The sequence below is a fragment of the Malassezia sympodialis genome, genomic scaffold, assembly GCF_000349305.1.
Source record: "Malassezia sympodialis ATCC 42132 genomic scaffold, msy_sf_4, whole genome shotgun sequence".
Classification (NCBI taxonomy): Eukaryota; Fungi; Basidiomycota; class Malasseziomycetes; order Malasseziales; family Malasseziaceae; genus Malassezia; species Malassezia sympodialis.
In genome coordinates, this window is record NW_017387802.1 from 442,203 (window position 1) to 466,413 (window position 24,211).

The 24,211-nt window shown below is 64.4% G+C and overlaps 12 protein-coding genes across 12 annotated transcripts; 6 read left to right on the top strand and 6 right to left on the bottom strand.

The window, feature by feature from the left end:
• Nucleotides 1-33: 33 nt before the first annotated feature.
• MSY001_1050 (uncharacterized protein) lies at nucleotides 34-1,323 on the bottom strand (the record flags this gene model as incomplete). The annotated part of the gene is made up of 4 exons (XM_018886154.1): nucleotides 34-49; nucleotides 195-993; nucleotides 1,127-1,190; nucleotides 1,282-1,323. The coding sequence occupies 4 exons, from the start codon at nucleotides 1,321-1,323 to the stop codon at nucleotides 34-36; spliced, it is 921 nt and encodes a 306-aa protein (XP_018739656.1).
• A 95-nt stretch (nucleotides 1,324-1,418) lies between these two features.
• Nucleotides 1,419-2,597, top strand: MSY001_1051 (uncharacterized protein; the record flags this gene model as incomplete). The annotated part of the gene is made up of 1 exon (XM_018886155.1): nucleotides 1,419-2,597. The coding sequence occupies one exon, from the start codon at nucleotides 1,419-1,421 to the stop codon at nucleotides 2,595-2,597; it is 1,179 nt and encodes a 392-aa protein (XP_018739657.1).
• Nucleotides 2,598-4,547, bottom strand: MSY001_1052 (uncharacterized protein; the record flags this gene model as incomplete). The annotated part of the gene is made up of 2 exons (XM_018886156.1): nucleotides 2,598-3,857; nucleotides 3,888-4,547. 2 exons carry the CDS (start codon nucleotides 4,545-4,547, stop codon nucleotides 2,598-2,600), a joined length of 1,920 nt encoding a protein of 639 aa, XP_018739658.1.
• A 1,299-nt stretch (nucleotides 4,548-5,846) lies between these two features.
• On the top strand, nucleotides 5,847-7,934 carry MSY001_1053 (uncharacterized protein; the record flags this gene model as incomplete). Its single annotated transcript, XM_018886157.1, has 1 exon — nucleotides 5,847-7,934. One exon carries the CDS (start codon nucleotides 5,847-5,849, stop codon nucleotides 7,932-7,934), a length of 2,088 nt encoding a protein of 695 aa, XP_018739659.1.
• Nucleotides 7,935-7,936: 2 nt separating this feature from the next.
• MSY001_1054 (uncharacterized protein) lies at nucleotides 7,937-9,394 on the bottom strand (the record flags this gene model as incomplete). The annotated part of the gene is made up of 1 exon (XM_018886158.1): nucleotides 7,937-9,394. The coding sequence occupies one exon, from the start codon at nucleotides 9,392-9,394 to the stop codon at nucleotides 7,937-7,939; it is 1,458 nt and encodes a 485-aa protein (XP_018739660.1).
• Nucleotides 9,395-9,471: 77 nt separating this feature from the next.
• On the top strand, nucleotides 9,472-11,238 carry MSY001_1055 (uncharacterized protein; the record flags this gene model as incomplete). Its single annotated transcript, XM_018886159.1, has 3 exons — nucleotides 9,472-9,547; nucleotides 9,603-10,084; nucleotides 10,270-11,238. The coding sequence occupies 3 exons, from the start codon at nucleotides 9,472-9,474 to the stop codon at nucleotides 11,236-11,238; spliced, it is 1,527 nt and encodes a 508-aa protein (XP_018739661.1).
• Nucleotides 11,239-11,275: 37 nt separating this feature from the next.
• On the bottom strand, nucleotides 11,276-14,123 carry MSY001_1056 (uncharacterized protein; the record flags this gene model as incomplete). Its single annotated transcript, XM_018886161.1, has 2 exons — nucleotides 11,276-11,288; nucleotides 11,326-14,123. 2 exons carry the CDS (start codon nucleotides 14,121-14,123, stop codon nucleotides 11,276-11,278), a joined length of 2,811 nt encoding a protein of 936 aa, XP_018739662.1.
• A 48-nt stretch (nucleotides 14,124-14,171) lies between these two features.
• Nucleotides 14,172-15,211, bottom strand: MSY001_1057 (uncharacterized protein; the record flags this gene model as incomplete). Its single annotated transcript, XM_018886162.1, is given in 4 exon segments — nucleotides 14,172-14,255; nucleotides 14,279-14,584; nucleotides 14,604-14,882; nucleotides 14,906-15,211. The coding sequence occupies 4 exon segments, from the start codon at nucleotides 15,209-15,211 to the stop codon at nucleotides 14,172-14,174; spliced, it is 975 nt and encodes a 324-aa protein (XP_018739663.1).
• A 35-nt stretch (nucleotides 15,212-15,246) lies between these two features.
• On the top strand, nucleotides 15,247-15,810 carry MSY001_1058 (uncharacterized protein; the record flags this gene model as incomplete). Its single annotated transcript, XM_018886163.1, has 4 exons — nucleotides 15,247-15,270; nucleotides 15,362-15,444; nucleotides 15,569-15,670; nucleotides 15,738-15,810. 4 exons carry the CDS (start codon nucleotides 15,247-15,249, stop codon nucleotides 15,808-15,810), a joined length of 282 nt encoding a protein of 93 aa, XP_018739664.1.
• Nucleotides 15,811-17,129: 1,319 nt separating this feature from the next.
• On the top strand, nucleotides 17,130-18,543 carry MSY001_1059 (uncharacterized protein; the record flags this gene model as incomplete). The annotated part of the gene is made up of 2 exons (XM_018886164.1): nucleotides 17,130-18,479; nucleotides 18,508-18,543. The coding sequence occupies 2 exons, from the start codon at nucleotides 17,130-17,132 to the stop codon at nucleotides 18,541-18,543; spliced, it is 1,386 nt and encodes a 461-aa protein (XP_018739665.1).
• Nucleotides 18,544-19,421: 878 nt separating this feature from the next.
• On the top strand, nucleotides 19,422-22,157 carry MSY001_1060 (uncharacterized protein; the record flags this gene model as incomplete). Its single annotated transcript, XM_018886165.1, has 2 exons — nucleotides 19,422-20,124; nucleotides 20,146-22,157. 2 exons carry the CDS (start codon nucleotides 19,422-19,424, stop codon nucleotides 22,155-22,157), a joined length of 2,715 nt encoding a protein of 904 aa, XP_018739666.1.
• A 57-nt stretch (nucleotides 22,158-22,214) lies between these two features.
• On the bottom strand, nucleotides 22,215-24,122 carry MSY001_1061 (uncharacterized protein; the record flags this gene model as incomplete). The annotated part of the gene is made up of 1 exon (XM_018886166.1): nucleotides 22,215-24,122. The coding sequence occupies one exon, from the start codon at nucleotides 24,120-24,122 to the stop codon at nucleotides 22,215-22,217; it is 1,908 nt and encodes a 635-aa protein (XP_018739667.1).
• Between the last annotated feature and the right edge of the window lie 89 nt (nucleotides 24,123-24,211).

Consider the following 24,211-nt stretch of genomic DNA (forward strand, 5'->3'; position numbering starts at 1 on the left):
CCAGAATCGCACATATGCCCCATACCAGCGCACTCACACCGATGGGGCCCTGCAGGCCGCGTGGTAGAAGCACGCCGGCGAGCAGCGGTGCCACAATGCCGGCTGCACGGCTCGCTGCGCTCGCAATCGCGCATCCCGTGCCGCGTACGCGCGCGGGGAATGCGTGTGGCGTCTGTCCATAGAGCACGGCGTACGCGGTCGTCGCACTGAGCGAAACAGCCATACCCGCAAGAACAACATGCCAGGCGCGTGCAGCGCATAGAAACAGTAGGAGCGCCAGTCCAGTGGCCGTGAGCGTGAGCGGAAGGGCGTAGCGGCCATACGCGGAGCGCACGAGCGCGGCGCCGACGAGACTGCCCGGTACACTGCTCACAGCATAGGCGAGCACGTCCCGCAGTACAGCTGCCTCGGGGCGCGGCGTCGTATGCCCACCTTTTCGTTCCAGGTATAAGGGGTAAAAGGCGTTGAAGAGCGTGAATGCAAGAGATTGTAGCGTCCATAGCACCCAGAGCACCATGGTCGTTCGCGCCTGCCCGGGGGCGAAGAGGGCACCCATCTCGTCGGGATTCTCGTCCATCAGCATGTGCGCATCCTCCGGCGTGCTGCCCTCGGGTGCCATGGCTTGGAGTACGAGCTCTGCATCGGCTTCGCATCCGCAGGCCATGAGAAAGGCGGGGCTCTCGAGCGTGCGGAAACGTCCCAGGCGCGAGGCAGCCGCGACAGTCGTGAGGCCAGCGAGAACCAAAAGAAATATGCGCCAGCTAGCACCTACACTGACCAGCAGCACGAGCGCAGCGAGCGCGCTCACGACCGAGCCGAGGGAGAAGAACACGGACAAGGCTGTGAGCCAGTGGTGGTGTTGCGGCGGGAGCGACTCGATAAAGAGCGTTCCGTCAATGGGCATGCTCCCACCAATTCCGATCCCGAGCAGGCCAGAAAGCACGCATGCGGTGCCCCAGGTAGGTGCCAAGCTCAGGAGGCTGCCGCCCATCGCTGCCACAACGAGTGTACGATGGTACGAGAAAAGACGGCCATACCTATCCGCACACGCACCCCAAGCGATCGCTCCCAACATCATTCCCGCAAACAAGCTCGATGTGAGGGAGCCGACCCACGCATCACTCACACGCCACGTCCCTGCGTAAGTACGGCGACATACGTTGGACGTGCGGCAGCACAATCGCCACACCCTGGAGCCACATCTGAGTGAGCATGGAGCACCTACATTATCTGCGGCCCATCCTGCACCGCACCGCGCCTGCGTCAGCTCCAGCGACGTACGAGCAGGCTCGCATGGTACGCGCTGACGCCACCAGGCGCCATGGCGCGCCGCGTTGCGAGCCGCGCGGGGGTGCCTGTCGTATCACGTGACGAGAAAAGAAAAGAGACGGCGGCGGCGGCGGCGGCGGTGAGCGACCATGAGCCGTGCTGGGAGTGCTGCAGCTGTCGCGCGCCGCGACGATGCGGCGCCCGTGGCGCCCGAAGCGGCGTCGATGACGCTCAGTGACAAGGACCGCGAGATGCTCGCAATGGAAGCAGAAGAGATCACGTCGGTGCAAATTGACGGCCTCGTGATGATGAAGATTGTGAAGCACTGCAAAGACAGCCATGCAGCGAACGGCAGCAATGCCTGGGGCACACTTCTCGGAATGGAAATGGCGGGTGTACTCGAGGTGTCGAACGTGTTTGGTCTCCCTGGCGCGCGCGCTGAGCGCGGCGAGGAGGAGGAGCGCAGCACCAAGTCGTCGATGCAGTACATGGCCGAGATGCTCCGTATGCTCTGCCAGGTGAGTGCCGACGTGAACCCTGTCGGTTTGTACCACGGGAGCTTTTTGGGCCCCTTCCTCAACACGAGCATCGTCGACGGGCTCAACACGCTCTCGATGCTCATGGAGCGCGAAGGACACCATGGGCGCGGCAAGGCCGTCCTGCTCGTGCACGACTACGCGCAGCTTGCCGAGGGCAATGCGGCGCTGAAGGCGTACCGCCTCGCGCCCGCATTCTTGGATGCATACCGCCAGGGCAAGTTTACGGCACAGAGCCTTGCGGAGCACAAGCTGACATTCGCGAATGTGCTCGTCGAAATCCCGGTGCATGTGCGCAACACGGCGCTACTGGACGCCTTTGTCGCGACGCTTGCTACGGAGAATGCGCCAGCGCCGCGCCTCGTCCCACAGTCGTCCCGGGATCGCCTTGCGGCGCCGCTCGATATGCATGTGCCGCCCAGCTACCTCGATCTGCATCTCGCACTCGAGCCTGTGCTTGTATCTACGGTCGACTCGACGCTCGATGCTGCTGAGAGCTACGCGGCTGAGGCAGGCAACGTCGGGTACCAGGCCCGGCAGATTGCCCGCGAAAAGGCGCGCGCCGAAGCATTTGTAGCGCGCCGCCAGCAAGAAAATGCGACCCGTCAGGCCGCCGGTCTTGCGCCGCTCCCGCTCGACGACGTAAAGAAATTGTTCAAGATCCCTGCCGAGCCGAACCGCCTCGAGTCGCTGCTCCTGCTCAACCAGCTCGACGCTGCTGCGAAGCGCCTCGCCGATACCGCCTCGGTCGGTGTTGTGCAGCTCGAGGCAGCGCGCACGAGCACCGCCTAGTTATTTTCGTAGCATACGGGCTTCGGCCGCACGCGCCCGCTTTTCACGCTCAATGCGCCGTTGCATCTCTTCGGACAGCGACGCGTCTGGCGCTGAACCCGATGAACCACCCAGTCGCTGCGGGCCGCTCTTGGGCGCCGCGGCTGCTGGCGTTGTCGCTGGCGCTGCCGCTTTTGCGGCGGCTTCTTTCGCCGCCGTGTCAGCCTCGACCTTGGCGTCACGCTCACGCATCTTCTCGCGCATGGCCGCTCGACGCGAGCGCGCTTTGGACGCTTGTGCCTCCTCCATATCGGCCGTCAGCGCCGACGGCACACGTGCTCCGCCGGGGCCCATCTCGTCCCAGCGGTACCAGTCGGGCTGCTCCGCCATGAGCCGCCGGAAAACGGCGCGTGCACTCTTGCTCCCACACAAATCGTAGGCAGTACGGTGCGCGCCATCGTCACGACCCAGCGGCAGTGTCGGGTTCGCACGACGCTCCACGAGCAAGTAGTGCAGAATCTCGACCTGATCCGCGGCAGCCGCAACCTGCAACAGGTTCATTGGCGCTTGGGATGCGCCGCGCGCCTCAGCCGCGCGCCACCATGCCGGCAGGGGACGGTCAATTGGCGCTGCGTCCTCGTAGGCGGGTGGTACAGCACCCGCGTCTTCCCCCAGCATCGCCTCATGCCGCGCGAGCCACTGCGTCAGTGCATCAAGGCGTCCCTTGCGCACCATCGCGACAAGACGCTCCAAGCGCGCACGCTGCCGCGCCGCACGCTCGTCTTTCTTGACTTGAGGGGTCTTCGGCGGCGGCGGCGGCGCCTTCGGCATTTGTTGCGCGGCGTTTTGACGCAGGGCGCGCGCGATCGCATCGCGGTGCGCTTCATCCTGCGCCGCAAGCTCAGCTGACGAGAGATGGGCGACCTTGACGCGCGTGAGCTCCCAGAACACGCGCACAATCTCGGATAGTGTGGGGCGCTGTGTCGCGATGGGAATGTGCGAAAGCGTACCACTCGCCTGCTTCTCATCGAGGGGGCTCGTAGCGTGTCCAGGCCAATGCCACAGCACGCCATGGGCCGCGCGCATCGATGTGCGGACCCATACGTGCTCTGAATGCTGGATCAACTCGCGCCAGGCGCGGCGGTCCAGCAGAGCGTGAATGTCCGCCTTGAGCTGGGCCTCGCCGTACCGCCGCAGGTTCGCACCTGCACTCTTTGCATGCCGGCCGGAGGCATCTTGCATGGACTGCGCTCCGCCCTGCTTTCGACGCGTCGTGTATCGCTGAAAGGTCTTGTGAGCGAGCATGAGGACAGAGCGCGTCGGTTTCGTGCCGCGTGCGCGCGCACGCTCCGAGAGCGGCGGGCTGTGGACATTGAGGGCAATTGTCGCCACAGCAAAGTAGCCACCACCCATCATGATAAAGGTCCAGAGTCGCAGCGGCGGGATCGGCGCTGGTGGGCTAGCCACGGGGTCTTCGTCATCCTCACTCGTTGCCGTCGCCGACGAGCTGGACGATCCATCGTCGTCTGATGCAGCCACCTCGTCTGGCGAGAGCCACGGCACGAGGCCGGCTCCATCGAGGACTTGCATCTGCATCGTGCGGCTGACCTGGTGCGTGCCTTGTACACGCTTGCCGGCCCATCCGTGCGTGCCGGGCCGCACTTCAACGCGGGGCGCTGCGAGCACGTCGAGTGATGGCATCCGCGCGCTGTCGGCGGCGGCCGAGCCTCCGGCCGCTGCGAGGAGAACGTCGCGGTACAAGCCCAGCTGCGTCTGCTCCAAGACAGTAGGGGCCTGCGACGGCGTCTCGTACCACACGAGAGGCGAGCGCAAGGCGTCGTTCACCGACTTGATGGTGCGTGCTGCCTCATCGTCGCCTGTGTCTTCGCGCACATCGAGCTGCTGTAGTAGAGCCGAGAGCTCATCCATATCCTCCTCGTCGTCATCTGGGCGCTCCAGTGACGCACACATTTGCTCAAGCTGTGCGTGCGATACGGGCTCCAACGTGCCTTTTGCGCCGCGCGCTGCGTGCTGCCGCAGGACCAGATTGAAGCGGTGCCATAGGCTGCGGACATGCGATCGCTGCTCGGCGACGCTGCGGAAGGACGAGCATCCGGGGCAGAGAGAGCATGCCGGCGCACCTACGCTGCCAGCCACTGGCGCCACGGTCGACGGGGCCGACGACGGGGCGGGAGACGCAGCGGTGGCGGGTGCCTCGTCGTCGGCTGCGCGCACAACAAGCGACGACGCGAGAGCTGGTGGCAAGTCAAAGACGTACAGTGGCGCCTGCAGCAGTGCCGGGCGCGTACGCGCCGGACTTTGAGCTCGTTGCGGCACGGACATGATCCAGCGCACCAACGTGTGTCGCAGGGCAATGATGGGTGGAGCTGCGCCGCAGGTCGAGCGCACGAAGCTGCCTGCTCCCGGCGGTCGCGGACGCATGGACCTCTGCGTGGAACACTAGTAGAAGGCTACGGTATGGAGCAGTGGGTACGAAAACGACTGCTGCTGTTCTTCAAGAATATCGTCCATATCCTCATCGAGATCGTGTGCGCGCTCGATCTGGGTAAGTGCGATATACATACGCGCTCAGCGAGGGCAAGGATGGCCTTGGATGCCGTCTGCGCTTCCTCGTGATTGTCCTTGATTTCGATATTGATAATGTGAACGGGCCGATTCAGCTCGTGTCGGCGGCTCAGCAAGTCTGCGGTGAGCGTGCGTTACTTACCCTCACACACGCTATCGAAGCAGCGTTCCTCGCATGTGATCACAACATCTGCGACGCGGCGACTCTCGTGCCAGCGCTCCGGCGCTGTCTTGATGCGCCGGTTGCGGTCGAGCATCGGCAGCAGCCCATTCGCCTCGTAGAGCTTGGGGTCCTTGTTCAGCAGGTCCTGGAACATGACCTCGTATGGCGTTCCGAACGCATAAATATTGGGCTTGTCGATCGAGGGGCCGGGAAGCCGCACCGCCGAGCCGGTGCCGCACGAGATGACATGAAAGCCGGCGTTTCTGGGTCAGCAGCGCGCACGTACTTGAGGGCAAGGTGCCCGGACATAGACCGATTCTGCGTTAGAATAGCTTTCGTACCTGATTGCTAGCACATACGACGCAAAAGGTAACGTGCCCGCGCTCCTCCGGCTCGGTCGACGCCATGTCGTAGTCGCCGCCGCCGTCGTCGTCGCTCGATGCCTGGCGCCAGGTGGAGGCCCAGACAGCCCGCCCGCCTTGCCGTGCGACGCGATGGACCGCGTTCGTGCTTAAGTCGCGATGGAGCCCTACGACCCAAGCGCCTCAGCGAACGCTATGTCGAGTGATAGCGACGCTGAGGCGGTGGCCTCGCGCTACATGGAAGAGATTGCCGCGCGTCTACTACCGCCTGCCGAGCCGGAGCCCGCTCGCTCTGGCGCACCCGCCGAGACCGAGCTGGATTCGACGACCGCAGCGAGCCTCGAGAAGTTCATGGCTAGCCTGAAAGAGCACCTGCAGCTCGATCCTGGCGTTTGGGACAGTGCGTCGCCGTCGCCATCGGCCTCCTCGACGCCCGCCTCCGCCTCTTCCTCCGTGTCTGTTGCGCCGGCGCGGACGCCGGGGCCGGCGCCCCCGCCACGCGAGCGCGCGCACACTCTGACCGAAGAGGAGCACCGCCAGCGCACTGCCGAGGTCGTGCGTGAGCACATGCGACAGGAGGCGCTCGGCACGGGCGGCACGGTGCCTGTCATGACGAAAATCAAGTGTCTGCACGCGAGCGTCGCCCAAAAGTCGTACGGCTCCGAAAAGCGCTTCCTGTGCCCGCCGCCGCTTGTGCAAGTCACCGGCGCGCTACGGCACGCACCGCAGTCCTCTCTGCTGCTGATGCAAGTGCAGGGCGAGGACGGCGATAGCTTCTCCGGTGAGCAGATCGCGGCGCTCGACGATGCACAGCAAGCGCGCTTTTCGGAGCTGCACGTCACGGGCACCGGCAAGGCCAAGTGCTTCCGCCTCCAGCTGCATCTGCTGACGCCGCGCGAGGGCGCTGAGCCGACCAAGCGCCTACGTCTCGGCAGCAGTGACTCGGCCGCTGTGCGGGGCGCTAGCTGGGCCAGCTTTGACTCGGCGCCGATCGGCATCATCTCCAAGCCCTCCAAACGCATTGCCAAGGCGCGCAACGTGTCCGCGCACATCACGAAGGACGCGTCGGTCTCCCTGTTCAACCGCATCAACTCACAGACCTACCGCACGAAGTACCTGTGCGCGCAAGACGGGCGTCTCTCGGCGCAAAGCCGCTCGTGGACCGCGTTTCGCCTCGTGCTCCTCGCACGCCGCGCTGCCAGTGGCCCGCGGGATGCCGTGGACGAGAGCGTGCTGACGTACGGCTCGGTCGTCGTGCTGGTCGACCCTGTATCAGGCGCGGCCACGGATCCGCTCGTCCTATGCAAGGTGGACCGCGGGCGGATCTGCCCGCCGGTCGACGGGCCTGCGACGGTCGACGACGAGGACATGAGCGCGTGGGGCGCCGTGACGCAGATGCAAAAAGTGGCGCTCATGCGCTTCGTGCCGAGCAGCGAGGGATGGACGATCGATCCGCATGCGCCGCGCACGTACCTGTGTGCCGGCCCGCCGCCCCACGATGCCAGCGCGCTGCGCATGGGCGATGCGGCCGAGGAGGCGCATGTGCTGCCCCTCACTTTTTCGCCTGCGCGGCCTGCCGCCTGGGAGCCGAACCAAGCGCCGCTGGATGAGGCCGAAGACGCGTTCTGCTGGACGCTCGTGAGCATCTCGCACTTTGAGTACGCATTCGTTGACGTCGATATGCTGGGATTACAGAGCCCATCAGCGTCCATGGGGCTGGCCCTCACGCCGTTCCCGCTAGTGACTACGATGCCCTACTACGACGCGCCGACACACAAGCTTGCCATGACCGTGCAGCACTTTTTCTATGTGCGCGACTCGGCCGCGCTACAGACGCCGCGCGAGGCGCAGGCGGCGATGCACGTACCGGGCGCGCCGCTCGCGAGTCTGGAGGTGTGGCTGGGGCCGCTCGGGCCCCTGGCGCTGGCATCGGCGCCGGGGCCTAGCAGTGACGAGGCGGAGATCGCTGTGCAGCTACCGCCGCTGCGCGCCTTTCTGGACGCGCGCCTGGACCGCGATCGGTGGGCGACGCAGTGTACGCTGCCCCTCCTGTTCGTGCGTGCGCATGACAGCACGATATACCACTCCGGGCGGCACATTCTATGTCAAGACCTTGTTGCCGTGGTGCGCGCCGCAGGCGATCCAGGCGCAGCACAGGCGCTCCAGAAACTCAATGTGGGGCTGGGCGAGCCGGCAGGCGCGCATGAGCTCCCGCCCGGAAGCGTCTGGACCCTACGTGTAGTGTGATATTATCCCAACAAAAGTGGCGGCCGTGCGCCAGCCAAACACCCGATGGGCGTCGGTATGTAGGGCGTGGGCGCCAAATGCCAGCCCGGCGGCGCAGCGGCGCTGCCTGGCACTGCCTGCGGCGCGGGAGGCGCCTCGAGCGTAGGGGCCGGCGCCACCGCTAGGGCCGGCGCTCGTGCCTCCATCGCCGCCAGACACACGTCGACGGGCTCCGATGTGTGCGCACGCGTGGCCCGCACGGCGCGCAGCTCCTGAATGCGGTGCGACACGTCGTCGTCACGCTCCGCCGCGAGCGCAGCGGCGAAATCGTGCCATGCTGCGTCGGGGCGCTCGAGGGCGTACTGCACCACGACGCGCCACAAGGGCACGGGTGCTGCCACGTGCTCATGCGCCGCGCACGCCTCGAGCGACGCATCGGCCGTCCACCGCGGCGCATCGCTCGGCACGGCCGCTGTGTCGAGGGCCGCGAGGTGCGTGAGCCACGCGCGCGCGGCCGGCGCATGCGCTTCGTCGACGTGCGTGAGCGCATCGGCCAGCAGAGGGAGGAACACGGGGTGTGTGCGCTGCACGTGGAGGAGCAAGGGCGCCCACAGGGCGAGCCATTCGCTCGGCACGGCGTGGCGCTGCTTGCTGGGCAGCAGGGCGCCAGGGACACACAGCTCGGCGACAAGGAGGACGAGGACAGAGGCGAGCGAGAGCCTCGTCGACTCGTCCATGGCCGGTGCCTCCTCGTCCTGGTGCCACTGGCGGTTGAGGCGGGCGGCCGTGTCGCCGTGACCCGGCAGGGCGAGGCGGCGTGCATGCTCGGCTTCGATCCACGCGACGACCTCGTTCTTGGCCTTTTCATGCGGAGGATGCTGAAGCTGTGCGAGACTCGCGTCGCGCTGCAGCGCCTGCATGTGGTGGCGGTACGCGTACAGAAGCTGGGCGGCCTGCAGCGACGCTGCCTTTCGCGCCTCCGTGTCGTCCGGAGCAGGCGCCTCTGTGCGCGGATGCACGGTCGGCTGCCAGTAGTGCTCGTCGAGCCACGCCAGGGCGACCTCACAGGCCTCTCGCGCCACGTCGAGGCTCGGCAGCTCTTCGTGCGTGGCCGAGTGGCGCACCTGGACGAGCCAGAGCGGGAGGCCAATACGCTCCGCTATGGCTCCGATCGACTGCGCATACATGCCCGTCTGGAACGAGTCAACGACCGAATTGACAAAGCGCGTGAGTGCCATGGCGTAGGACGCGCGTACAGCGAGCTCGGGCGCGCGCGTGGCGTCTAGGCACACGCACTGCAGCAGGAGCGCCGTCGCCTCGACGGCCTGTGGGCACGAGCCGCGGTGCAGCCACAAACGCACGACTCCCAGCGCTGACTCAAGAGCCTCTCTATCGTGCCGATCGCCATACAGCTGTGCATGCACGAACGCCAGCTCGCTCGCGGCGCCGTCATAGTACGGCGTGCGGCGCGGCAGTCGCATACAGGCGCGGTGGGCCTCCACGGCGCCGAGCCCCTCCCTCACGTGGCTGTGGCGGGCGGCGCTCGGACCCTCCCACCATGGCCCTGCCGCCCGCGTTGCAGGCGCTCTCTATTGGGGCGCCGGATGCGCCGAACACGCTCGAGCTCTATGTATGTACGTGTGCCTGACGCCAGGTCGACTACCTGTGTACGCTGCTGTGCTGACACAGGCCCCTTTTCTGCGAAGCAGCTGCTCAACTTTGATCGCGACGCGGTGCCGCTCCTGATCGGCGACGAGGCGCCGTTCGCGGGTCAGGTGCGCGTCGTCGTGCGCCCGGTGCCGCAGCCGTGGCACGCGTCGTCGACGTACCTGCACGAGACGGCGCTGGCAGTCGCGCGACTCGCGCCGAGCGAGCGCGCCGCGCTGGCCCACCCCACGACGAATCCGTTCTGGGTGTTTTCGCAGGCGCTCATGCGCGAGAGCGAGCGCTGGTACGAGTCGCCCGTGCGCGGCAAGAGTGGCGACCAGGTGCGTGCCGAGCTCGCGGCCCTCGCCGTGCACGTGCTGAGCGACGAGCCACGCAGGGCCGGCACGCCCCCGCTCGTGTCTCTGCCGGACGACACGCCGCTTGGCCAGGCCGTGCGCGCCTGGACGCGCGTGTCGGACGACGGCAACACGGGCGCGAAGATCGTGCCGGACCTCAAGTACTGCGTACGTCACTCCACTCACACCAGGTCAAGATCGGACGCCAGAACGGCGTGCACGTCACGCCGACGGCGCTGTGGAACGGCGTCGTGGAGCCGTCCATTTCGAGCTCGTTCACGCAGGCGCAGTGGGCCGACTTTTTCCGGGAGCGCGTGCGCCACGCCCGTATATAGTGCCGGTGGAGGCCGTAGGGCTTGTCTTCCGCCATGGCGCTGACGCACACCTCGCTGCCGCTGCCGCTTGTGGCGCAGGGCAAAGTGCGCGATGTCTACGATGCGCAGCTGACGGACGGCGAATACCGCGGCGCCCTTTTGTTCGTGGCGACTGACCGTATTTCTGCGTTTGATGTCATCCTGCAGAACGGGATTCCCGACAAGGGGCGTGTGCTGCACGGCCTCTCGGAGTTCTGGTTTGAGCTGCTCACGCCCTCGATCCTCCGCTCGCATGTGCTTGCGACGCGCTGGGACGACTTTCCCGAGGTCCTGCGTGAGCGCTTGGCGGCGCACCGCACGCAGGTGGATGGGCGCGCGATGCTCGTGCGCCGCGCCCAGGTCCTGCCGCTCGAGGCGATTGTGCGCGGCTACCTGACCGGTAGTGGCTGGTCCGAGTACAAGCGCGCGGGCACGGTGCATGGCATCTCGCTGCCGCCCGGTCTCGTCGAGAGCCAGCGCATCCCCGGCGGGCCTCTGTTCACGCCGTCGACCAAGGCCGAGCAGGGCGCGCACGATGAGAACATCCACCCGGACCGCGTCGCGGAGCTCATCGGCCAGCCGCTCGCCGACAAGGTGGCAGGCGCGGCCAAGGCACTGTACGCCAAGGCCGCCGAGCATGCGCAGTCGCGCGGCATCCTCCTGGCCGACACCAAGTTCGAGTTTGGGCTCCTGCCGCCTGAGACGCCCGGCGCGCCGGACGAGCTGATCCTCGTCGACGAGGTGCTGACGCCCGACTCGTCGCGCTTCTGGGCCGCCGATACGTACCGCGAGGGCGCGCCGCAGGCCAGCTTCGACAAGCAATATGTGCGCGACTGGATGAAGGCGCACGGCCTCGAGCAGGCGGCGCGGACCTTCACGCCCGTGACGCTCCCGGACGACGTCGTGGCGCAGACCGCGGCCAAGTACCGCGAGGCCTACGAGCGCATCACTGGCAAGTCGTTTCCATAGGTCTACTTGTGGGGCGTCGCTATCAGGGGCCGATTCTCTACTGGCCGCCGCTCCCGCAGCGGCGTCCGGTCCGCCGCCTGCTCCCACCATGCGAGCGCCTCGGTCCGGTCCGATGGCACCACGTCCCAGACGGGCATCGACCACGTGCGCCGCCGCGGCGTCTCGCCCGTCGCCTCGGGCATGGGCGCGAGCGGCCCTAGGAGGCCCTGCAGGCGCTGTAGGCGCTCCGCTGCCTCGCCCGACGCGTCCTGGACGTGCGTCGCCGCCTCTAGGACCGCCGACGCTTCCGCGCGCAGATCCAGCGCCGCCAGCGTCGTGCGCACCTCGTCCGCGGCGCCCTGCGCCGACTGCGCCACGGCCTCGACAGACGAGTGGCGCTCCCACAGGGGCCCCGTGGTGGCACGCCACTGCGCTGCAGCCGCCTCCATCTCGTGCGCAAAGTGCTGGTCGTGCGCGTCTGCACGCGGCGCCAGGTCCTGCGCACTCGCATGCAGGGCCACACACGCGTCCGACAACTCGTTCGACACGCTCGACAAGTCGGCATGCGCAGCCTCCCAGGCTGTGCGGTGCGACGCACACAGCGCCTGCGTGTCCGCGGGCTTGGCTGCGCGGAATGTGTCGTGCGCGGCCTGCTCATGCTGCTGCATCGCCTGCACTTGCTGCTGCACAAACGCGTCCATCGCAGCCAGCATGGCAGCGCGCATCGACTCGGCCCCCCCCCGCAGGGCCTGCTGCTGTTGCGCCCACGCCTCGGCATGCTCCCTCGACTGCGCACGCACGCGCGCCGAGCTCGACTGCGCGTGTGCCAGGAGCGTGCTGGCCTGGCCATGGAGTTTCGACAAATGCGCATCGACGCTTTGGGTCATGCGCTCGGACGCTGCCAGCAGCGCAGCGACCTCGCCCACATGCGCCTCCTGCGCCGTCTGCCATGCTGCGCAGGCTTCGGCGTGCGCGTGCAGCAGGCGCGCCTCGTACTCGCTCATGGCGTGTGCCACCTCGTCACGCAGCGCCGTGCCGCTGTCGTCGCCAGCGCGCGCAGCAGCGGCGAGCCGGTCGTCCAGCACCTGCTGCAGCGCCCACAGCTCGCGCGATACATGGTCCACGAGCTGCGAGAGCGCCTCGGGGACTTGGACGGCGGCACTTGCCGCGACGGCCTCGTGCGTCTCGCGCAGCTCGTCTGCCAGTGTGGTAAGCGCGGCACGCGCCTGTGCATCGGCCTTCGCGCGGCGCTCCAGCTTTGCAAAGAGCCCGTGGACGTCGTCCGTTGCCTGCTCGGCAAGCTGCCGCAGCTCGTGCGCGACCTGGTCGAGCTTGCGCTCACTCGCCGCATGCGCGTGGTGCAGACGCGTCTCCTCCTGCAGCGTGGTCGAGAGTGTGGCCGCATGGCACAGGGCCTGCTCTAGCTCGTGCAGCCGCGCCGCCTGCTCGGCCTCGGCGCGCGCCGCGTCGGCCTCGCGCTTCGCGAGCACACGCGTATTCTGCTCGAGCTGCTCCTGCATGCTGGCGAGCCGGCTCGTAGCCACCTCGTTCGCGCGGCGCTGCTCGTCTAGTTGCTTGCAGAGGCTCGCCTGCTCCGCCTCCATGCGCGCCCAATTCGCCTCGCTCACATACACGCCCGTCTGTGTGCGCGTCGCGCTGAGATCGCTGCGCAGGCGGTCGATTTCGCCCACGTACTCTTTCAGCAGGGCCGCACGCGTCATGCGCTGGTTTGCCTCCGGGCGGTTCTTAATGGACTTGGCGCGCAGCGCATAATCGAGCGTCGAGAGCGTCTCCTCCAAGTTCAGGCGGTCATCGCTCACTGTCGCGATCATGCACGTCTTGGCACGGCCGCCGAGCGAGTCCTGTAGTAGGCGCGTGAGGCGCGACTCGCGGTACGGGATATGCGTGCTCCCTTCGACCAGCGCATGGATCACGCGGCCGAGCGTCAGTAGGCTCTGGTTGATGAGACCCGCCTCGCGCGCGCGCTGGTGCTCCGCGCCACTGCGGCCTATGCTCTCGCTGCCGGCCAGATCCACGAGATTCAGTTTGCCCGTGCGCATCAGCTCTTCGCCGCGCACGCCCGACTCTTTGACATGCACGGTCAGTGTGAACACACAGTGCGATCGACTCGACTGCTGGTTGCACTTGGTCGACGCAACGTGCCGGCGCTGGCTGCCCTCGCGCAAGAGGCGCAGGCCATGCGCTGCGCTCGTGAGTGGCACCTCCTCGAGTCCTTGGAGCACGACGCCCCGGCCCCGCGCATCGTCGTACATACGCAGAGGCGCACTCGATACGTCATCGCTCAGGAGGTCGCGCAGCTCTTCGTTGTACAGCTCCACGAGTGAGACCTTCACACCATAATCGTCGCCGCGCGTCTCCAGGACGTGGAACAGGCGGTACAGGGTGCGGGGTATGACTCCCGCGTCGGGCGCAAACGTCTCCATATACTCGGACAGGTCGCCCTCCATCGTATGCGTTTTCCCCGTGCCCGTCTGCCCGTACGCAAACACGGTACAGTTGTAGCCTAGCAGCACATCCTCGAGCACGCCCTGCATGGCCTCCGAGTATACCATATTTTGGTCCGCCTCGGCGCTCAGCACACAGTCATAGCCGTAGGTCCGGGAGCGCGCCGCGCCCCGCGACGACGAAGGCACGTCGCCTAGCACGTCCACATCCGTCCCGCGCGTCCCGTGGGTCGCAAGAACACTCTCACCTGCCGCAGCGGTGCCGCGTACGCGCAAAAGCACACGCATCGACGCGTCGCTCCGGCGCGGCACGTCGGACGCCGAGACGGCGCGCTGCGGCGCCTTTGTCCCCCGCGAGGGACCAGCGCTCGCCATGGCGCCCTGCGACACCGTGCGCCCAGGCGCGCGCAGGCCCAGTTGCGTGCGTCTCACGGACGCCATCGCCGCCGCTACCAGACATCGCGGCGCGCGCGCGCGCGTCGGAGTACATCACGTGACTACATTCGCCCAGACGAGGACGCTCGCGTCCTGCGCGAGGCCGGCCGTAGCAAGGAGCGGCAGTGTGGGATGCGCCTGCGTGAGTGGGATGGACGTACAGCGATATAGGCGACGGCGTCTCGGTGTGCGGACCATGACGCCACGACGCGTTTCGTTTGCAGATCCCACACGTATACCTGGCGATCCTCGCTGCCGCACGCGACCCACACGCGGGAATCCGGGCCTGGCTGAAACAGAAAGAGGGCCGCGCCGGCATACTGCGTGTTCGTATGTGACGTGTAGGTTTTGATCACACGCGCGTTCGCCACGTCCCATAGCCGCACCGCACTGTCGAGACTCGAGGCCAGCAGCTGCAGCGACGAGGGCGAGAATCGCACCGAGGCCACGGGCGCCTTATCCGCGTGCTGCAGCGTGCGCAGACACAGTCCAGCGTGAGTATCCCATAGGCGGCTGCATTAGTATGTGCACGTACATGAGCCCATCGTGCGAACAGCTCGCCATCATGGTGCCGTCCGCACAAAAGTCGACGCTTGTCACGGCGTCTGAATGCGCCGCAATCATCCGGTGGCAGGTACCACGCTGCAGGTCCCATAGCCGGATCGTCTCGTCAAAGCCACCGCTCACCAGCAGCGTGCTCAGAGGGTGGCATGCCACGCACATCACGTACGACGTGTGGCCCAGGAACGTGCGGATCTTTTGGCCCTGCCATTAGCCACACAACGTACCGACTCGACATCAAACACGCGCACAGTGCGGTCATCTGAGGCCGTGGCAATGTAGCGCGAGTCGCGCGTCCAGCACACCGCGTTCACACCCTCGTCGTGCGCGCTCCACGTCTGCAGCAGCCGGCCCGTGCAGGTCTCCCATACGTGCACGAGGCAATCCGCCCCACACGTCGCGAGCTTCTGGCCATCTGGAGAGAATTCAACGCACGTAACCGTACGTGAATGCCCGTAGAGTCCGTACAAGAGCTCCCATTCCGGCGCCGCATCGACGTCCATGCCGCCTGGGCCGTCCGCCGGCGCTGGCATTGAGTGGAGGGATTCGTCGCTGTCGCCCTGCCACCATGTCGCTGCCTGCCTTCCAGCGGGTGCGCCGGGGCGCCATTGAGGTTGAGGATGCGAGCACAGGCAAGCTCGGTCATGGTGCGTGGAAATTCAATAATGCGATCAGAGTTCCAGGATGCAGGCTGCCTGCTCATCTCGGAAGTGCATCTCTTCTTTTCGCGGCCGGGCGAGGCGAATGAACGCGACGGTTTGTCCGCGTACGTACACTCTCCTGACGCAGTGTGACGCAAAAGACGAAGGAGTACGTGGACGAGTTTAGCCGGTTCAAGGACCAATCGACGATTCGTGAAGTACGCGCGTACGTCTCTCCCACTTACCCAGCTTGCTGATCAAGCATGCCGCGCAGCCGGACCTGGACGGCGATATGGGCGACAGCAAGGGCCTCCAGCTCTCGCAGTTCGAAATGGCGCAGCTGGCCAACCTGTCCGTGACCGATATCGATGAGGCGCGCACATTGATCCCTACGTATGTATCTGTCTCCTGACGCCAGCCTCGCCAGCAAGGACGATGCACAACTCGAGTCTCTCCTGAACGAACTGTCAGCTATTTGGAAGTTCGCTTAATAGGTATACGTGTGCCAGAACGAGGTGCACTGGCGCCATAGCGAGGCGCCTACGACATAGTATCCCACCCCAAAGGCGGCGCCGCCCAGGTGCGCCACATGGTCGAACACTTGCCATCCACGCACAGCCCCCACCAGGTCCAGGAGCACGAGTCTGCGGTAAGTGCATGATACGTACCCTCCAAAGCCCCATTGGATCGGCACAGCGAGCATGGGCAAAAAGAGCAAACTCACATGGACCTGCGGCATCACACAAGCAGAGAGTGCAAAAGCGGCATAGATGGCCCCACTCGCGCCAAGACTCGCGCGTCGACGTAGGAGCATCTTGTCCAGGCGCGTGCGCGCAAGTCGCCAGCGTGTGGCAATCGCAAGGTGGCTCGCCAGCGACGCACACATGCCGGCCGTGGCAAAAAACGCTAGGAAATGGGGCAAAGACGAGGCCTCAGGCATCCCTGAGCTCGGCAGCGCCAGTAGTGCCCCACTTCCTACCGACCACAGGGCCAGGTTGTTTAGAGCAAAGTGCGCCAGAGAACGGTGGCTCAGCACCGACGTAAAGAGAGTGAGAACACGGCCAGACGCGGGGCGATGCGTGAAGTAGCGCAGCATCCATACAGTCGTGCCTAGACCGGGTGCCAGTAGCCACGCTCCCAGGACACCGACCTCAACGGCCAAGATGGGTATCACTGCCTGCTGGTACTCTGGGAGAGCCAAGTAGGCGCGCGAGGCCGAGACGTACGTTCGAAGAAGAAAGTCACGTACAGGGGCGGGAGCAAACTGGAGCATGCCTGAGAGCCTGTCCATGCCTCGGTGCAAGCGCTCGGCCTGCTCGTCGTGAGTGGCCCAGTTCAGGCTGGAGCGTGAGCCGAAGAGCATGGAGAAGGATAGGATAGGGGAGGCGCGCTCGGCCACCTTGTCCGTATAGGCCACGGACCACCAGGACGTACTCGCATAGGCAAGGAGGGAAGCCCCCGCCACAAAGGCCACCGCCTTCACCATCGGAGGACCCCCACCCTGCGGCGACTTCGCAGGCGCGCACGTCAGGTTCCCCGCGCGTCCCAGACGCAAAGTTCGAGTGCGACTGATTCGATCATGGAAGAACGAAGGATGAAATGATCTTCGGGACGCACAAGGCCCCGTGCCTCTCAGCTGCGGCCGGACCAGGCCCCGACAGAGGGCCTGCATAAGAGGTGAACCCCGTGCCGATGTGGGCTATGCACGACCCGATTTTATCGGGGTAGAGCACGCTATCTGTGCATCGTTCGCTCTCCCTGATCCATGCGCTGTCGTGGGCGGCCACCGGGTTGGCGGACAATTACCACCATGACACAGAAACCGACTCGATTTCTTTCTCAGCCTGCTTCGCGCATGCATGAGGAGCTGAACCGCGGCACCGATGTGTGGACCTTTTTCAACCAGGGTGTTTTCCCCACCGCAGTGAACCTTGGCCAAGGGTTTATGAACTGGAAACCGCCCTCGTTCTTGCTCGATCGGCTTTTGGAAGAAACGAAGGAGCGGGTGGATCTTCACCACTACTCACCGGCACGGGGACGCCCACGACTACTGAATGCCATTAGCGATACGTACTCAGCGAGCTTCCACAAGCCAGCGGCTGGCAACACAGACATGCTCGATGGCAAGGTGGACTTGGACACGACGGGGTTACCGATGCAGCGCCCGCAAAGCGGCGAGAAACTCGACCCTATGAGCGAAATTGTCGTAACTCCTGGGGCGAATGAAGCCATGTACTCGGCCGCGACGGCCTTTTTGGAGGAGGGCGATGAGGTCATCCTGCTAGAGCCGTTCTTTGACCAGTATGTCTGCGAGACGACCTTTAACGGCGGAGTTCCTGTGTACGTGCCCATGCTGCCCCCTTCAAGTGGGAAGCAGGCCGTGTCCGCCAACGAGTGGCTGTTTGACTGGGACCTGCTCGAGCAGAAGATGGCAAGCCCGCGGGCCAAGCTCCTCTTCCTCAACACACCTCACAACCCAATCGGAAAGGTCTGCACGCTCAAGGAGCTTCAACAGTTAGCCGCGCTTTGCATCAAGTACGACATTCTCGTCATCTCTGATGAGGTGTACGACTGCTTGACGTATGACCAGCAGGAACACATCCGCCTGGCCTCCATCTCGGGCATGTGGGAGCGCACGATCACGGTTGGCAGCGCAGGCAAATCGTTTGCCTGCACCGGCTGGCGCGTGGGATGGGCGATCGGACCCAAGCATCTCATTACCCCGACGATGATGGCGCATTTGCGCATCACTTACACCACCAACTCGATTGCTTCGGAAGGTGCAGCTCTGGGTCTGGAACTGGCTGACCAGGAAAACTTTTTCGAAAAGCAGCGCCAGGAATATGCGGCTCGTCGTCAAGAACTAATGGCCGCGTTGGACCACCTCGGCCTTCCGTACACGATACCTCATGGCAGCTACTTCGTGCTAGTGGATGCATCTAACATTCGCCTCCCAGACGACTTTGAGATGCCAGACGAGGTGCGCGTGAAGGCCCGCGACTATCACGTCTGCTGGTTCATTGGCCACTTGTGCGATGTAATTGTGCTTCCCGCCACAGCATTCTACGCCGAACAGGACGCCAAGTATGGTGAGAGGTTTATTCGCTTCGCCTTTTGTAAGGACCACCAGCTAGGCGAGGCTGCTCGCCGGCTCGAGAAGGTACGTGCACACCCACCCCTCACGCCAGCTTCGACCTTATTTGACACAGACGCGAGAGGAGTGATTACGTAGTCAGTATGCATGCCACGCCCCCAACGTGCGTGCGCCCCACATTTGATCCTCGACGAGCGGTCCGCACCTCTCGACACGATGGCCGATCCAGCGCCACCGCGTGCGCACCATCGGTCGCATGCTTATAAAAGTGCAGGTGTGGCAGAGGGGGACGCTCGTCGTCGTCGTCGAAGGAGTAAGCGGAGTTCGGCGTCCGCGTACGCACCCACCGACGCATTTGTGGACGCCCCCGAGCTAGAAGCGGAGAGCGGTGCGGCCTATGCAGCGCGTCGCACGGCAGCGGACCAGGCAGTAGGCATGTCCGCTCACGAGCCGCCATCTCGTACGCGTTCGCGTGCGGAACGCGCCTCTCGCTCTGATCACACAAGGCATCCTCGGAGGCAAGGCGTTGCAGAGCGTCGCCCACGCGAGCATCGCGCGCGCCGACCTCACAGTTCGCGACGGCACCGCGTACCTGCGGATATGCCTATGGACGAGGAAGAATATCAAGCACGGCGCGCCGCGCGGCGTGCGCGTCGCGCGCAGCGAGCCCGGGACGAGGCGGAACGGGCCGCTATGACACCACCGGCAGCACGCACTCCCTCGAAGCCCCGAGCTCCAACGAGGTACTCCCTGGAGGAGGATAATTTGAGGCCCATACCCATGACGGAAGCTACGACGCCTCCTCAACAGCCTGCCTCGGTTGCTATGACTCCCCCATCAGACATGCCGCGGCAGGAGCCTATGGCGCCTATAAGCGCGAATGCACCTGCTTCAGCCGCCGGCGCGTCATCTTCCTGGCTTCTTGCGCTGGGCAGGTGGGCAGGCTCTGGTTCAGTGGCGCCTCACGACGACAAAACCCAGAGGAAGCTGGATGCTATGCAGAAGAAAATGGAGGCGCGGCAGCAGAAGGAGGCACTCGCGCAGCAGAAGCGAGAAGAAAGTGCCCTGAAAAAAGAAAAGGCCATGATCCGCAAGGAGGCGCTGGAGAAAAAGCGGGATGAAATGGCGCAGCAGCGAAAGCGAGCGGCGCTCCTAAAGCAGCAGCAGCGTGATGCCGCCAAGGAGCGCCGGCAAAAGGCCAAGCTGGACAAAAAAGAGGAGGCAATGCGAGCGAAGCAAGCCAAGGCGAGTGAGGCACTAATGTTGGCCGAGGCGCAGCAGCGGCAAAGGGCAGTAGCGGAGATGGATCGCAAGCAGCGTCGTCTGCTGTCGATCACGCCCTTTCAGCCGCGGCACCCCGGGTTGAAGCAGAACCTGCTCAACCCGGTGCAACGGCACATGCTTCTCAAGGTGCTTGTGATGATGCAGATGCAGCGTGAGTGGCTTGCTCTTGGCGACCCCGGTACGCTGAGTATGTATGGCTTCCCTTTTACCTCATCGACGCCGTCTCAGCGGTCCTCAAACTGGCAGCTGCGCCTATTCCGCAAGCAAAGTACAGAGCTGCCGCCTGAGCCGCCTATGCCCTCAGAGGAGCCATTGATTTTGCGCCATCTGTTCCAAGTCCATCTCCGGTACCTGCCGGGACTGCGCGATGCTCCATTGGATTACTGGCAGAAGCACATCCAGAGCATCATTGAGGCATTCGTGAACAGTAATTTGTCAACATCGAAAGAGCGGGGGGAGATTGTGCTGACGCACCTGCTCTCGCTCATTGGTACGCAGTACCTGGGCCTCTTCTTCGCACGCGGTGTGGGTGTGCGGGGCGAGCATGAGCTGCGAGGTCCGGGCGTTGGTGATCCAGGTACAGAAAGGTGGGGCGTCGGCAAGGGCTGGGGTGCCGGCACTGTCAAGCGCGGCTTGGCGCGACCCTATGTCTTGACAGACAAAGATTACGACCTGATCGACTCGTTATTTACCGGCGACGATCTGCAGGTCTGGCAGGAAGCAGGTCGCGAGTCGGAGCGGATTCAGTCAGACTGGAACGCATTCAAGGAAACCATCATTGAGCAGGAGACGGGACTGCAGGACATGGTGGCGTATCTGTCAGTGAGCCATGTGGACAATCTGCCCGTGGAGCTGCAGAACGCCGAGGAGTGGGTGCGGGTCCATGTGGCCAAAGTCTTGCGGTGGCTCTTTGTGGCGTCGCCAGCGGCCGATGGGCTGTTCAACTTTGTACGCGTGGTGCATATGCTTTTTCCATACTGGGCTGTGCGGCAGGCACTGATGGTAACGAATGCGCAAACGATGGTTCAGCTGCTGGTATCGATCCTCCTTGCGCAGCCTGCCGGCGCCGACTCGCTCTTCCAGCGCATCGTCAGCCACTCAATCGGCAAAGAAGCTACGACAGTGCAAAAAGAGCAGATTGACCCGCTGCTCCAGGAGATCTCAGAGCCGATGCTCGTGCACAAGGTGGAAGCCTATGTGCGCCAGCGCACAGTGGAAGAGACGACAAAAATGCACGCCGAGTCGGACCGACAAGGCGACGATATCCTCACTACAATTTTGCTGTCGAACCTGGCGCCGGAACTGGACGAGCCGATGCAAGACCACGTCTTGGCCATGCAAACGGCCTTTGCCGCGTCGCCGTACCGGGCGAACCTCGAGCTCGCATACCCTGCGTCGATGCGTCAGGACCCGAGCTCGTCGTCAGCACCCGAGTGGGAGGCGAGCGGTCCTGTCCAGACCCAAGCGCGAACCTTTGCGCTACTGAAGCTGCTCCTACGTGCCATGCTGGCCAAGCACGACCGCACGCGTCTAGCCAAACTGCTTAGCTCGAGTTTGTTTGTGGGCTTTCTCAAAGAGTCGCTCACACATGTATTTTATGGTGGCTTGCGCCAGGTGTCCAAGGCGGCGGACCTGGGTGGGCGTCTTGGGGACCTACAAAAGATGCTAGACGACATGATCGAGATGCGCAAGTCGGATGACAATTCGGAGAAGCGGTGGATCGAGTGGGCGACCCAGCACCACGAGTTCCTCTACTTTTTCGCCCACGAGATGGCCCCTGTGCTGGGGCCCATATGGGAGTGGTGCCAGGCGAGCCTGGACTTTTTGTCCCTGTCGACTAGTGACCCGCAGCACCCCGACGACCGCCGCGCGCAGGACATTGAGGTGAATTTGGATGAGATGTTGCACGACAAGCGCATCACAGACGATGATGTCGAATGCATTATGGAAGAGCTCAACGCACTCATCCACTACAGCCGCTGGTCTAAGATCCGGCGCGAGATTGAGTACCGGTGCATGTATGTGCAGACGAGCGCGCAAGAGGATGTGCCCTTCTCTGAGAAGCCGTCTGAGAAGATGCTTAGCGTCGTGCAAGATGCGCATGCGCTCTTTCTTGACCTCTTGGACGAAGAACGTGTGAAAGCCAACGACGGTCTGTGTGACGATGTGCGTGGCTCGGAGCGCGATCAGTTGCCATGGGCCGTGTTTGATGTGCCGGACCCCCTCGGCCAGTCGATCCGCGCCGAGCCCATGTCGGAGCAGCATCGCGTCCGTGAGCCCCGCTCGCCCCTGTCCGGGCCGTCTTTGGTATACACACGCAAGCTCCAGCCACTGTTCCGTGAGCTACTCGTGGCCGAGCTGCCCGACTGGCTCGACCAGGATATCAACGGCCCGCCCAAACCACCGCCCAAGCAGTTGGCCGCGGCGTCGAAGCAGCTGTTGCGGCAGACGCGCGCATAAGTAGACAGGCACTGTTCAATAGCACCATTGTCGTTTTCATCTACAACGAGTTGACGCCTATGCACTCGTGGCCTCCTCTTTTGGTGCGGCGGGCACCGCGTCGCCCTGCGTGGCTGCTTTGGTATTCTCGCCCGTGTCGTTTCCATTGGCATGGCGGTTAGGCTCGCTGCCAGCATTGTTGTTGTTGTTGTTGTTATTGTTGCGGTTGCGCCCGCCTCGGCCGCCCCGCCCACGCCGGCCGCCGCGAGTGCGTCCAGACGACGGCGCATCCTCGTCGGCCCGGTCCTTCACGGTCTTCGGCTTGGCACGGGGACGCTCTAGCAGCTCGAGCGTCGGCACTACGCTGGTGTTCTTGATCGTCTTGCCACGACACTGCAGCGCAGCGGCGGCAACGGCATCGCTTTTGAATTCCACATGCACAAAGTTGCGCATGCGTGGCTCGCCTTCGTCCTTGCCGCGGCGTTCACGGTCGGACGGGAAAAAGTGGATGTGCGTGATGTTCGCCGCGTGCTCGCCAAAGTACGCACGGATGTCCCCCTCTGATACGGGATGGGCCTCGCCCAGATGGCCAAGGAACAAGGTATGAGGGATCTGGGCGGCGGGCTCTTCCGCCGGCCCTGCCACAGGGGGCACAGCACCAGCAGGAGCTGCGGGGCTCTTATCCCGCGCCGACGGAAGGGCAACCTTCACCGGCGGCGCTGCGGCACGCGAGCGGCGCGACGCAAAGTTCACACCCTGGCTGCGCATCTCGGTCGCAACGCGGCCATTTGAAATGTCGAGCACCAGTGAGCCAATCGAGGCATCAGGGAGGTTCCACTGCCACAGGCTCTTAAACGCATCATCGCGGCTGGCGCCTGCCGCAATCGGCTGGGGCACGTGCAGCGCGACCTGTAGGGCATGGTTTAGCAGCGTACGCTGGGAGGGATCAATCGCTGCCTCGACCTGGGGGCGCACGGCATCCCATACATCCTGGAAGTTGGCCGTCGCCTGCGAGAGCTTTGCACGGTACGTGTCCAGCTGGCCATACACGCCATAGTCGTTGTAGCTAGTGACATAGCGCAGGTGCAGGCCCCCACTCACGCAGAAGTCGGCACGCAGGGCCTGCGCCAGCTGCGCCACGAGCCCATCACGCCCCGGCGAGGCAAACGACACGAACACACGTACCTCGGTGGGGTCATATACGTGCTGTGCCGTCTCAATCAACTCGCCAATTTGGAGCATGCTCGTCCACATAGTTCCTTGACCTCCTGCCAAAGAGCCATTTCCGACACCATGGTCGAACAGCTTGTGGGTCACGACGGCGCCTCCAAGGCCCAGGAGACGCAGCCGAAGTGAGCCGACATCGATGGCATGCGTCGATGCCTCGTCCAGAATGTACAAGTTCGGCACAGAATACTCGCCCGATCGCAGGCGCTCGAGCACCTCGACATCTTCGCAGGCGCCGTACACGGTGAACACCGGCACATCTAGTGTAATCTGCTTGGAGAGCAGCTGCGGGAACTCGGACAGCACGGCCTCTGGGTGGTCAGCAAACATCTGGCGCAGATGCGCATGCGCTGGCCCATTTGCCAAGGGAGCGCGCGACTCGGCGCTGTCAAGAAGCACCGAGCGCAGCTTGCTCGACAGCAGGGGGCTGTATTGGATGACATGCTGCAGCGTCCGCTCGCCCATGCGTTCGAGACTGTCGCGCGTGTAAAAGCCAAAGTCACCTGTGTGGATAATAGCAGCAGCCTTGTTCTCAGCAGCAATCTGGTTCAGCTGCTGAATGTGGCCACGAATGTCGGCTACGCATACAATACGACCCGCCGCACCGTGTATAACGTGAACGCGGGGAGGGAAGCCCGCGTGCGCGGGAACAGCTGCATGGCTGTCTGCGCGACGACTAGCACCATTGGTTTGGCCAGTGATTCCCATCTTTTTTCCTACGCCGTACGAGCGAGTGTGAGGGGCGGATCCTGCTTCCATGATCGCAGTACGTCGCTCGTACGCGCTGTCGTCCTGTGGATGAAAACCTCGGCCGTGGTCACGTGTATGAAGAAGGGTCGCAGGTCGCC